The sequence below is a fragment of the Amblyraja radiata genome, chromosome 22 (genome assembly GCF_010909765.2).
Source record: "Amblyraja radiata isolate CabotCenter1 chromosome 22, sAmbRad1.1.pri, whole genome shotgun sequence".
Lineage (NCBI taxonomy): Eukaryota > Metazoa > Chordata > Chondrichthyes > Rajiformes > Rajidae > Amblyraja > Amblyraja radiata.
This window is the reverse complement of record NC_045977.1, coordinates 26,554,026-26,568,133: the sequence shown is the minus strand read 5'-3', so window position 1 is coordinate 26,568,133 and position 14,108 is coordinate 26,554,026. Positions and strand designations below refer to the sequence as shown.

General features: G+C 47.1%; 1 protein-coding gene across 1 annotated transcript in view; it reads left to right on the top strand.

Moving 5' to 3' along the window:
• The window catches only part of elfn1 (extracellular leucine rich repeat and fibronectin type III domain containing 1), a 146,799-nt gene extending 133,042 nt beyond the window's left edge, over positions 1 to 13,757 (top strand). Inside the window, exon 2 of the mRNA XM_033040806.1 lies at positions 10,560 to 13,757. Within this exon, the coding sequence (XP_032896697.1) occupies positions 10,777 to 13,143 (2,367 nt within the window). The 5' untranslated portion in view covers positions 10,560 to 10,776 and the 3' untranslated portion in view covers positions 13,144 to 13,757. The remainder of the gene's footprint in view (positions 1 to 10,559) is intronic.
• Positions 13,758 to 14,108: the final 351 nt, after the last annotated feature.

The following is a 14,108-nucleotide window of genomic DNA, read 5'->3' as shown; positions in this document are numbered from 1 at the left end:
GTGAACCCTTGGAAAAGGTCCAGCCCTAATGGTGTACTTGACCATGTTCTCAAAATCTGCATGGAGCAGCTGGCCGGAATTGTCGCAGAGATTTTCAACTTTTCATTCGTATAGTCCAAATTCCTCACCTGCTTTAGAAGAACATCCATAATCCAAGAAGAGCAAGGTGACATACCTCAATGACTATCGACTGATGGCACTCATGTCCATTGTGATGAAGTGCTTTGAGAGGTTGGTTAAGATGCATACCAACTGCTGCCAATTCCCTCCTTAGTAAGGACTTGGACCCACTACCTGCCCCTCCCCCCCCCCCCCACCCGCCACAAAAGACCAAAAGGGGTTGTTAGCTTGATGGCTCTCCACTCTGCACTGGACCATTTGGACAAGACCATACTTCTCTTTTCCACCATTCTTCCCCCAACTACAGTCAATCTGAATAAGAGTACTGACCTGAAACATTATCTGTCCATTTCCCTTCCTAAATGCTGTCTGACCCACTGAGCTCCGCTGGCACTTTTTTGCTCAAGAACACATATATCAGGCTGCTATTCATCGACTCAGCACCAAACTACTATGACTTTGTGTAGGTTGCCTTACGTACTTCGTCTTGCACTATTATCATTTGGTTAATAAAACTGATTATTTATTGTCTTATTTTTTATTGCATAGTTATTTGTTGTGTTGCCTAGATTGCTGAAACAAATTTTAAAAAATCACAGTTCTGTTCCCAATACAAATAACAATTAAACACTCTTGACTTGACTCATGATGACTGAGGCTGGCCTGACTTTGGCTCTGGAGTACAGGGATCTCTATTATTCAGTAGACCCTGGGCTTTATGCCAGGGCTGAGGTCCAGTTCTTCAAACCATCTATTCTTCAGTTATTTAGTACTAGTGCATGGAAGGCAGCGGTGAATTCCAGAATCTTGACGTGGAGGTGTAGTTGCATGGCGATGGCAGCTTGGTAAAGGGTGTTCGTTAGTGTGGATGTGAGACCCATTTTCTCATACGCACAGTGAACAAATCAATAATCAGTATCAGTATCAGTATATCTTTATTGTCATTTTCCTGAGTACTCACATACCCAGAGGAAACAAAAAAACGTTACTCAACCAGTGTCCATTCAGTGTGCAGTACAAATAACAACAAATAACTAGAAATAAAAAACATATATCATGAACAAATTAAACTAAACACTCTACTCTCTACTAAACATCAACAGGCGTTCCGATCGACAGCTGCTGCAGTGTGTCCAGGTTGATGGTTGGTGCGCGATACTTTGGCAGGGGGCTAAGTCCGTTTATCAGTCTTATAGCCTGCGGGAAGAAGCTGAGGAGCATCCTGCTGGTTTTGCAGCTAATGCTCCTGTACCTCTTCCCAGATGTCAGGATGGAGAATATGTGATGCGATGGGTGGTAGGGGTCTTTGATGATGGAGATGGCTCTGTTGATACATCTCTTCCTGTATATGTCCAGCAAGAAAGGGAGTGGAGCACCAATAATCCTGCTGGCGGTCTTCACAATCCTGTCAAGTTGGTTCAAAGCTCCACATCCACAAACGCCCACCCAAGCAGCTTAATGATTTTGGCTGGAGTGACATAGAAATATAGAAAACTACAGCATTTGAACAGGTCCTTTGGCCCACTATGTTTATGCTGATCATTATGCTGGGATAAACTAATCTCACCTCCCTACATGTGATCCATGCCTAAATCTAAAAGCTTCTTAAATGCCCTATCATATTTGCTACCACCCCTGGCAGCATATTCCAGGCACCCAAACACATTGCCTCGCACATACCCTTTAAACCTCACCCCTCTTAAAATTATGCCCTCCACTATTTGATATTTCCATCCTGGGGGAAAGGTTATGACTGTCTACCCTATCTATGCCTCTCATCATTTTCTATACTTTTAGCAGATCTCCAAAGTCTCCACTTCATAAGGTTCATTTATTCTCACATACACCAATTGGTGCAGTGAAATATCACTGGCCATGTCAATCATACAATTTAAAAAAGCAACAGACTCAAAAAGCACATTTTAACATAAACATCCATCACAGTGACTCCTCCACATTCCTCATTGTGATGGAAGGCGAAATAAAGTTCAAGTCCTTCCTGTCCAAGTACTTCCTCCCTGTAATAGGGCGAGCAGAACTGCATGCGATATTCCAAATGCAGCATAACCAAAGGCATATCGAGCTGCATCGAGACTTCCTGACTCTTATACTTAATGCCCCAACCAATGAAGGTGAGCAAACTATATCCCTTCTTTACCACTCTGTCTGCATGTGTTGCCACTTTCAGGGAGCTATGGCCTTGCACCTCAAGATCCCTCTGCACTTCAATGTTGCTGACAGTCTTGCCATCAACTGTATACTTTCCTCTTACATTTGAGCTCACAAAGTGCCACACCTCACATTTGCTCGCATTAAACTCCATCTATCATTTCTCCGCCTATTTGTGTAGTTGAATTTTTCCTGCTGAATACTTTGACAGTCTTCCTCACTGTCCAGAACTTCAGTTGTCTACACACTTACTAACCAACCAATTTATATTTACATCCAAGTCATTTATATACATGACAAACACCAGGTCCAACACAGATTGCTGGGGAACTCCACTGGGCATAGACCTGCAGCCATAGTAACAGCCTCAGAATAATGCCTTGGCAGTGGAGTGCCAGTGTCCCATTTGTCCCATACATTATCTCCACCCCTGTGGCAAGCTTGTAGGAGTGAGGTGTAGCAGCAGCAGGTGAGATGGTTTGAGAATTACCGGGGCAATGAAGAAGCTTTGCAGGACACCCCTCTGTACTGAGATCGGATCTCAATGTCGTCAGATCAGATCTGTTGTACACATTAATGTATTCAGATTGTACCTAATATACACTTGAGGAGGACTTTGGGACTTGAGGAGGACTCTACATGGATAGGACAGGTTTGGAGTGATATGGACCAAGCGCAGGCTAGTGGGACTAGTGTAGCTGGGACACTGTTGGCCAGTGTGGGTGAGATGGGCCGAAGGGCCTGTTTCCACACTGTGTCACTCTATGACTCTGGTGGTGACTTTCTCTGTGGCGAACAACAAGGAGATCTTCTATGGATACCACTGTTGGAAGGTCCAAAGATGATCACGAGAGCACAGCATCACTGAGGTCCTCCAGCATTTCCTCCTCTTTCTAAACATGGAAGATACAATGGGGTTTTTTGACCAAAGCTCCTGTCCGCTAAGTTTCACAATAGTGGTGATGTTGCCTGTTCCTGAGGCCTCAGCTGACATTTGGCCTTTAGGGTTTCTTGTCAGTTATGATGGATCGGGAGGCCAGACCAGACAGGTTGCTGATAGACATGGTCAAGGATATTCGTAACAAGGTCAAAGCTGAAATGAGGATGCTCTTTGCAGTGTTCCTTCTCAGAGGTGCTGATATTCTTTTCCAGAGAGGCTGGTAGAGAATCCAATCCAAGAACACAGTGTGTTTAGTGTTTCCTGGATCTTCCGATCATTCTCGTAAAACCAATCAAATTTGGTGATTAGTCGAGAGTCAAGAGTATTTAATTGACACATGTACTGGGAAAATAAAAAATAAAACCTTATTTGCTGCAGCTGTACAGGCACAATAACAACATAATAGACAATAATATTATAAACTGTCAGTTATACTTGGTAACTAGATCGTAATATTGCAAGTATATATTGAAACCTACATAAGGTCCAGAGTAGCTCGTTGCTGAGGTAGGGTTGAGGATAGGATTGTGCAGGATAGTTGATGAGTAGCAGTTGTTCTTGAAACCTGGAGCTAATGGTTCTCGGAGTCCTGTACCATCTTCCTTCTGGCAGAAGAGAAATGAAAAACCGGTCAGAGTGTGAGACTTTGATAATGTTAGCTTGAGGCAGTGGGTCCTGTTCAATGGAGGGAAGGTAAATACTCATGATGTTTTGAGCAGTCTTTCTATTTCTGCAGTCTCCTAGATCCCTGGGCCTTTGAGTTACTGAGCCAGGCAGTGAGGCAACCAGTCCTGGTGATTTCTGGTAGAGAAGATAAGAGTCTCTTTACAGGTGCTCATGATGGACGATTTCAGGGCAGACCAGATCCCATGGACACTGTGGCTCTTGCTGTTTGGTGATTTTGGTGTATCATTTGTTTTGGGACCAGACTGTGGGAGATGACTGAACAGATTAGGTGACAGTCATCAGCAGTGATCATGACATGGGCTTCTTGCAGCCTCTGGCATGAGCGTTGATGAAGTCTAACAGGTATCAGTGCTTGCACTGGAGGTGATGCAATGAGATCTTGTATTTATCTCACTGATGAAACAGGGAGTTGGGTATGACAAGACCATTTTGCTGGAGAAATTATTCTACTGAAGTTAGATTTCCAACTCTACACGCTAGAGGCAGGAAACATGTCCCCGATGTTGGGGGAGTCCAGAACCAGGGGCCACAGTTTAAGAATAAGGGGTAAGCCGTTTTGAACGGAGATGAGGAAACACTTTTTCACACAGAGAGTTGTGAGTCTGTGGAATTCTCTGCCTCAGAGGGCGGTGGAGGCCGATTTTTCCAGATACTCTCAAGAGAGAGCTAGATAGGGCTCTTAAAGATAGTGGAGTCCAGGGATATGGGGAGAAGGCAGGAACGGGGTAGTGATTGTGGATGATCAGCCATGATCACATTGAATGGCAGTGCTGGCTCGAAGGGCCGAATTGCCTACTCCTGCACCTATTGTCTATTGTCTATTGTCACTCATTGTCAACCTCACTTTGCTAGAGGAAACCACTACCTCTGACTCACCCAGGAGGATCAGATTGTCTTCCTCTGGGACATGTCTTCCTCTAGTGTTTCCTCAAGGTCAGAGTGGAAATCCTCTTGGACCTCATCCTTGGTTTCCAGCTTTGGGGCATTTGCCCTAACACCCTGGCACGTTGGGCGAGGAGGAGATGTTCACATCCTGGGGGGAGTTATTAAGGTGTCAGACTGGCTCCTTCCTCCATCAGAAGACGCACCCACTGCATTGTTCCGTGTCCGTGTCTCACTTAGGGCAGTGATGTGGGTGTCGCAGATCGAAGGCCAAGCAGTGTTCAGGTGTGTCACTGTCGGGGCTGTTAATATGGTGTCCTGATATCCAAGGTCCCCAACGCCATACTGTGGAATATGAAGCTGCCTGTGTGTGGGCTCTTTTAACAAGTGGTGACTGTTACAATACATACTTCAGAGAGTGAGGTCCTGATCCAGTGGCAAAAGAGACCAAGATGACTAGAGATCAGAAAACAACATGTGGAGGAAATCAATGGGTCGGGCAGCATCTGCGGATGGAAATGGACAGATGAGGCTTCAAGTCAGGTGCCTTTCTCTGACTGGAAATCAAGGACTGCTGCCTGGTCATTAACACACACAAATACACACAGGTGGGCATGCACTTAATCACTTGTCTAAACACATGTGTGTACTCTTGGCACAGATACTCTTGCCCACTGAGGTTGGAAACATATACCAGCTGTAGTCAGGCTGTAAATGCGATTCATTCTACCTGATGCTCTTTCAGACATGACCATGGCGAGCTGATTTCATTGCATCAGATTGAATTAATTGAAAGCCTGTGACACAGCTCAATTAATAACCACCATTCGGAGTTCTGTTCCATCCTAATGAAGTCAACATCTTCAGTTCATCTGCTGCTGTCTCAATCTGAGTTATCGCTTTAATTTATTTGTGACAGCTTTATTTTAACGGCACCTAGTTTCAGTCCCACTGCGAAGGCAGAACAACCACTAAATATACAAATAACTGGTATGCTAAGGCAGTGTGTGAAAGAAGCTGATAAGAGGAAGAGACGAGGGTAAATCAAGGGGCTAAATAGCACTGTCTGTTTTAGTGGACAAGGAAAAGGGGACAACAAAAGTTCCTCAATGGCTGTACAGTGGTGCAGCTGATGGAACTGTTGCTTCATATCACCAGAGACAGATTTTATCCTGACCTCAGTTCCTGTACGCAGTTTGCGTGTTCTCCTTGTGACTACGAGGGTTTCCTCCAGATGTCCTCCAGATTCCCTCCCATGTCCCAAAGATGTGCGGGTTTATAGATTAATTGGCCACTGCAAAATTGCCCCCAAATTGTAGGGAATGGATGCGAAAGTAAGATAACATAGAACTAGTGTGAACGGATTTTCGATGGTCGGGAAGGACTCAGTGGGCTGAAGGGTCGAAAAGCCCGATACCACTGCAAAACATAAGGCCCCACAAAACATTGGAGTTAAATGCACCTTCAATTAATCTTGATCAAGGTGCAAAGAGGAGCCACACGTTGCGATATATTTCAATAACAAAAGCTTGCATTTGCTTAGCAACTATGGTTAAATAGCTCAAAGCATTTCACAGGCATCTTGTGTAATCAGGCAAATGAAACCAAGACCAAGTCACAGACTTTAACCCTCGAGCTGTCTCCTCCCATCCCCCCGCCCTCGGGCTCCTCCTCCTCCCTTTTTCCTTCCTTCTCCCCCCCACCCCCCATCAGTCTGAAGAAGGGTTTTGGCCCGAAACGTCGCCTATTTCCTTCGCTCCATAGATGCTGCTGCACCCGCTGAGTTTCTCCAGCATTTTTGTGTACCTTCGAACTTCCAGCATCTGCAGTTCCTTCTTGAACCCCAAGTCACAGAGTCCAGCTTGAACTCAGTGGCTGAAACGCTCCCACCTCACCTGCACCGTAACTATTCCATGATCTCTTCTGCAGTGACAGGGAGAACTGGTCAAGGAGCTTATTTTTATGGAAGCGTAGAGAATGTTTAGTAAACCACAGAAGTTAGAGTTATGCAGGTCGAATCAGAGTATCTGTGGTGGGTGATGGAAACTTACCCTTCATGATATGTAAAATGTGGTTATTGATGTCATCATGCTGGAGCAGGGGTGTGGAATTGAGCCCGTTCTCCTGCTTGGGCTTCATCCTTCCCCTCGTCCAGTGTTGTTAAATAACATGCAGTGTTAGAAATCCCCCAAATGCCACCTGGCCATTGGGACTATTAAGAAATCACTTGTCACGTTGGATCACAAAAATGTCAGGCTGCTTGGACACAAGCACACACACTCACTCTCACTTTCAAACACACCCACACACGCTCACATGCGCTCACATGCGCTCAAACACATACACGCACACCCTCACACTGACACTCACACAGCATTGAACATAGAACAAACAGCACAAGAACATGCCGTTCGGCATGGACAGTCGGCCGAGTTAAACTAATCTCTCTGCATGCACGTGATCCGTATCCCTCCATTCTGTGCTTATCCCTGTGCCCATCTAAAACCTCTTAAACAAAAGTATTATTTCTGCTTCAAACAAACTTTAAAAAATCAAAGCACCCAGTTAGTCCCAACTGCCTTCTATCGATTACATAATTTAGTTTAAGAAACCCACGCAGCCCCTTGTTGATAAGCATGAATTCACTTCAGGCTATTATGTCTGTAGCTATATATTCCAGCGGTCATAACGAACTCGAAAGCAAAATAAACCTATTTTTTATACTAACTCCTTCTCCTTCATTTGTAGCTAAGATAATATTTTTAAAAACATAGCAGGGAGAACAGTACAGCACAGGAAATGGTCCTTCAGCCCACAATGTCTGTGCCGAACATTATGCCAAGTTAAGGGCCTGTCCCACTTTGCGATTTTTTTGGCGACTGCGAGCGTCAGTGACTGACGCCCATAAAACCATCAAGTTAAACGACATACACGCCGACGTATGCTATCCTGCGGGTGACTCCCGGTTAGGGTTAGGGTTACGGCTAGGGTTACGGTTAGAGTTAGGGTTAGGGTTACGGCTAGGGTATCCATGTACCTATCTAAAAGCCACTTAAACGACACTATTGCATGTGCTTCCACCACCACCCCTGGATGGTGAGTTCCAGGCACCCACCCCTCTGTGTAAAAAACACCCTGCACTTCCCCTCTCTGACCTTAAAGCTACTCCCTCAAGTCTTTGACATTCGCTCTCCTTTATCCCCCGCCCCCACAATCAGTCTGAAGAAAGGTCTTGACCTGAAACGTCACCTATTCCTTTTCTCCATAGATGATGCCTGACCCACTGTGTTACTCCAGCATTTTGTGTCTATGTTTGAAATATAAGATAGGCACATGTGTCGGAAGGAATTGCAGATGCTGGTTTAAACCAAAAATAGATACAAAATGCTGGAGTAACTCAGCGGAACAGGCAGCATTTCTGGAGTGAAGGAATAGGTGACGTTTCGGGTCAGGACCCTTCTTATTCCTTATTTCTTTTCTCCAGAGATGCTGCCTGTCCCGCTGAGTTACTCCAGCATTTTATGCCTAGCTTTGATTTAAACCAGCATCTACAGTTCCTTCCTACACAATTTGGAATATAAGATAGCTGTTTCAGGATCCTGACATCAGGCATGTGAGTGTAGCACAGGTAAATGTAGCACACTGAGTGCATCTAGAAATGTCTGGAAGGGCAGGATTCACTGCTGACCTTGAATTTTGCTCTCTTTCCTATACACATGTAAATACAAACACATTTACGTATGCATGCGCACACCACACACATGCACTCTCATGCAGTTTTACATTCACTCAGGTGCAAATATCCTTTCTCACATGTACACATACATACATACATACATACATACATACATACATACATACATACATACATACATACATACATACACAAAGATATGTATACATACTGATATAGAAACATATATTTACACACACATACAAACTTACAGGGCCATATTCACACACGTGCACAATGTTTTTCCTCACACACACACACACTCATGTACACAGGCACTCACGCTGCCGCTTTGACCCATCCTCATACATAACAGAAACTGTCACAAGAACAAGACCTACATGATACTTTCAAGAGAGAGCTAGATAGGGCTCTTAAAGATAGCGGAGTCATGGGGATATCGGGAGAAGGCAGGAACGGGGTACTGATTGGGGATCATCAGCCATGATCATATTGAATGGTGGTGCTGGCTCGATGGAATGACCTACTCCTGCACCTATTATCTATTGTCTATTGGATACTCACACGTCGCCTTCCTCCACACTGCGCCATTCTCTGACTTCACCCGCAGCCCTCATGGATACAGTGTGTTATTGAGTTCTCTGTAAGGATGAGAGGTATAATCCATCAGAGGTAACTCAATCATGATCAGAGAGCTGGGCATTTCATTGCAGGTAAATAATGGGAACAGTTTTGCACGCTGTGGAAAACAACAGTGTACAAGGTTAAAGCTCACAGACCCTTCAGCGAAGCAGCATCATCACTCTCTCTACCACTAGATTCTAAACTCATCCCAAACCCAACCAATCTTTATTCACTGTCTAGCAGCATCTGAGTGTGGAAAAGTGAGATACTTACATTACAGTACATTCAGCTGAGAAGGAAGAAACATACTGTCTCTTTGAAATAACTATTCATCTAATCCCACTGTCCCCTGCACTTTCTCCACAGCCCTGCATTTTGTCTTCATTTTAATCTAAGTTCCCATTGAAGGTTATGATAGAATCTGTTTCCACTTTGGGGGCCAAGTGTTGTATGCTGGGAAATTTCCTCCTAAATCCTCCTTGATCTTTCTGTCCATTTTCTCTATCCTGCTACTTTGACCTCTCGTTATTGACCTTCCCGGCAGCAGAAACTCTTCCTCGCTGTTTAACTAATCAAACAACCTCCACATATAGATGCTTCCCGATTCCAAAGGTCAAATACATACTTAAATTCTAGAAATAGCATTTCTAGAATTTGGCCTCCTTAGAAGGATATGGAGGCCAAATCAATGGATATTTTAAAGGCAGAGGTAGGTGGATCCTTGATTAGTTTGGGTGCCAGGGGTTATGGGGAGAAGGCAGGAGAATGGGGTTGAGAGGGCAAGTTAGATTAGCCATGATTGAATGGTGGAGTAGACTTAGGCCAAATTGACTAATTCTGTCCCTAACATATGAACCTATGAAATGGTTGGGAGCTTATTTAAGATTAAGGTGGAGGTGAGGATAATTACTCTTAAAAGGAAATTAGAATTAGAAGAGGGGTCAATATGTTAGGGACAGGCAGGGCAGTGGTTAGGATTAGGGGAAGAAGTTTGGGTTAGGAAGAAGTGTGAGGTCTGGGATGGGATGTGGGAGGGAATAGGTGGTAGGTAGGTGCTGAGAACTGGAGTAAAATAGGTTAGGAAGTGGATTAGGAATGGAAATCGGTTGGGAATGAAAAGTATGTGAAGGAGTTAAATTGAGGACAGGGGTTGAGATTAGGAAGGGTTAGTTTAAGGGGCTGGGGCTATGAGTAGAAGGATTTGGTTAGCAAAGGGTTAAGGTTGTTTGGAAGAGGGGTTAGGATTAAGGTGAGGGGTAGTGGTTGTGCAGAGAGGGCTAGGGGGTTATCCTGAGATGGGAAGGTCAACATCGTTCTGAAATAGCCTGAAACCCGGATATGTACTGGTTCTTGCTCGGAGAGAGTTCTTAAATAGCAAAGCGATCCGAATAAAACATGTTGCCCAATTATCTTCACACTGCCGCTCGGTGTTTTGTTTTCCAGAAAAGCGGATGAAATTATCTGAAGATATGAGCTGGGAATACACAACGAGCAAAGGCGCAGCAGAAGCTGAAGAATGGATAGGGAAATAACGGCACTTCAGTTGCACGGCTAGAGGTTTGAGAGCGGTTCTGTTCCTGGGCCCACAGAAATAAGTTACTTGTTTAGCAGTTGCTGCTATCACTAAGTCTTTGCCCTCAAGTCCTCGGAGCAGACGGGGATGGCTCTGCACAGCCTCGCTCTCTGGGTCTGCCTCGCATCGCTGATGAATGCTGTTGGTGTTTCTGGTGACTGCTGGCTCATCGAAGGAGAGAAAGGATTTGTTTGGCTGGCAATCTGCAGTCAAAACCAGCCCCCTTACGAATCCATCCCTCAGCACATCAATAGCACCATCGTGGACCTCCGTCTGAACGAGAACAAGATCAGAAGTGTCCAATATTCATCGCTCAACAGGTTCGGCAACCTGACAGAACTCAACCTGACCAAGAATGAGATCTCCTACATCGAGGACGGAGCCTTTTCCGCCCAGTACAACCTGCGCGTTTTGCAGCTGGGCTTCAACAAGCTTCGGAACATCACCGAGGGCATCCTGCGTGGACTGGGCAGGCTGGAGTACCTCTACCTCCAGGCCAACCTCATCGAGGTGGTGAGTCCAAACTCCTTCTGGGAGTGTCCCAACGTGATGAACATCGACCTGTCCATGAACCGGCTGCAGTCGCTGGAAAGCTCCACCTTCCTAGGCCTCGGCAAACTCTCCACCTGCGAGCTCTACGGAAACCCCTTCTACTGCTCCTGCCAGCTCCTGGGCTTCCTCAAGTGGCTGCTGCAGTTCAACAACGCCACCAGGAACTACGACCGCACCCAGTGCACGTCCCCGGTCGAGTTTGCCGGCTGCCCGTTGCTCGGGCAAGGCCAGGCCGGCTCCCGAGATGCCCTGTCCTCCTTGGCCCTCATGTGCAACGAAGATCTTTACCCTCTGGACCCCAGGTCTGTGTACACGGAGAAGCCCACGACCACCGCCGCCTCCGACAGCCCTTGCGAGGCGGAAGACTGCCCCTCGGGCGAGGAGTCGACGCCGCTGATCTCCTTCCAGACGCCTGTCATCAGGGTGGAGGTGACGCCGGAGCTGAAGCTGAAGGAGGTGACTTACACCCGGGCCACGCTGCTGGTCCGCAGCTCCCCGTCCGCCGCTGCCCCCAGCCTCCTGGTGCAGTACAACAACAGCGTGGCCAGGGACGTGAAGAGCCTCGGCGCCGAGGAAGAGGAGATTGAGGTGGAAGAGTTGTCCCCCGACACCAACTACACCTACTGCGTGGCCTCGGTGCGCGACTCCCGGCGTTACAACCAGACGTGTGTCAGCTTCTCCACCCGGGCCAGGGTGAGAGCCAAGCCGCTGCCCGCCGCTGCCAGCACCACCCACTACATCATGACCATCCTGGGCTGCCTGTTCGGGGCGGCCATCCTCCTGAGTGTCACCTACTACTGCCTGCGCAAGAAGAAGGAGGAGAGAGTGAAGGGCAAGAGGCCGGGAGATGCCAAGAAGACCATCATTGAGCTGAAGTACGCCCCGGAGCTGGAGACCATCACCATCACCCAGATGGCGCAGAAACCCGTGCCGCCTTCCGACCTCATGTCCTCCCGCCTGCCCTACCTGCCCTCGCCCGGGGCATTGGGCGAGTACGACGTGCAGGAGGCGATGGACAGTCCCACCACCAGCCGGGGCAGCTACATGGACGTGAGGACGGCGGAGCACCCGTACCACCGGGACCTGCTGGAGAGCATGTTCGCCGAGAGCCACGACTCGGCTGCCGAGATCTCCACCATCGCCAAGGAGGTGGACCAGGTCAACTTGATCATCAACAACTGCATCGACGCGCTGCAGACCGAGAGCAGCTCCTTCCGCGGGCCGGGGCCTGGCGTGTCCGTGGAGTCACAAGGCTTCCTGTTGGCCGAGCAGTCCCTGAGCAAGCCAGGCTTCCTGTCGCCCGTGTACCACGACAGTTACCACCCGCTGAAGAGGCACAGTAGCATGGACGCGGCGCCGAGGTGCCCCAGCAACGCGTCCAATTGTTCGGTGCGCAGCCCCCGGTCGGTGCGCTCCGAGATCTACGCTTGCCCGCGGTATAAGCCGGAAGGCAAATACATTGAAAGGACCTCTCCGGCACGCAGTGTTGTCCTGGGCGGGACTCCGTGCCGAATTGGGAGAGCTGAAGCGGGCCAGATACAAGCCTACGGTGACCACTCGCACCTCTACGCTGGCTTGCACTCCGGAGAGAGGAAGCAGGCGAGGAGCCCCAGCCCTTGTGTGATGGAGGCGCCGCATCGATCTCGCTCCCGCAGAAACCTGGCCTACACCCAGTTCTCCCCCCAGTACCACAGCGTCAGCTACGCCTCCAGCCCGGAGTACTCCAGCAAACCCGCCAAGGGGGTGTGGGAGCGCTACAAACCCCACGAGAAGTGGCACAGAGAGGAGGAGTACCTCGCCGCCGGCTACGCGCTGAGAAAGAAAGTCCAGTTCGCCACAGATGAGGATTTGCATGATATTCTAGATTACTGGAAGGGGGTTTCCAGCCAACATAAATCATGATCCCCAATTTACCGGGACTTTAAATTGGGCACACGAAAAAAAGGAAACGTTCAAAGTGTCCGTTTTTATTCTTAAAAAGAAAATATTCTTGAAATTAAACTTTGAAACTGTAAAATAATGATTTACAAATATATATTATACGAGCCCACTCATACATATATATATAGAGAGAAAACATCTACCTATATATTATATATGAGAATATAATATATGTTTATAAAGGTGGGACGAGGGAGATAAGGACACCCAGAAGCCTTGGAATATCAGATATAATTTATCGCATGACTCTCTCATGTAACTGTGACTCACTGTGGTGTACATGGGGCATTGTTTGTTGTACAGTGCACACTGTGACTGGACTGTACTGTGTAATTGTAGCTCACACACTGCTCATACCCCCGCGTTGTACAGTAATATTTACCAGTAAAACCCCCCCACCTCCCCTGCAGTTCTGTACAGATAAATTTCTATATTTGCAATGATGTTTCTGGGTTTTTTCGCCTGTTTGTACCAGGTTTTAACCGTGGATTTTACAGAACAGTTTGTTTGATTTCCGATGAATGTCTGAGCACTGACCGCAAGCATTGGATAAAACTGGACTGGCAAAAAAAAAAGAGATGAACTGAATGCTTTCTTCTGTTGCACTCTCACTGGTCCAAGACACCGGCGCTCTCGGTGAGAGGAAAGTCCGCACTGCCCGCGGGGGCAAAGATTCAAAAGGAAGATAGCGAAGGGGGGAGAGGCAGAAAGAGAGAAAAGGAAATAGGAAAATATGAGAGAAAATTAAAATAAACACTTAGAAAGTGCTCTATTTCCACAGCATCATTACCTATGAGGTTGATGAGTGTATTTGCCAAACGCATATTAACTCCTTATCCAGTGAAGCTTTCAGGTGAACCATCCTTGGGAGGTACACAAAAATGCTGGAGAAACTCAGCGGGTGCAGCAGCATCTATGGAGCGAAG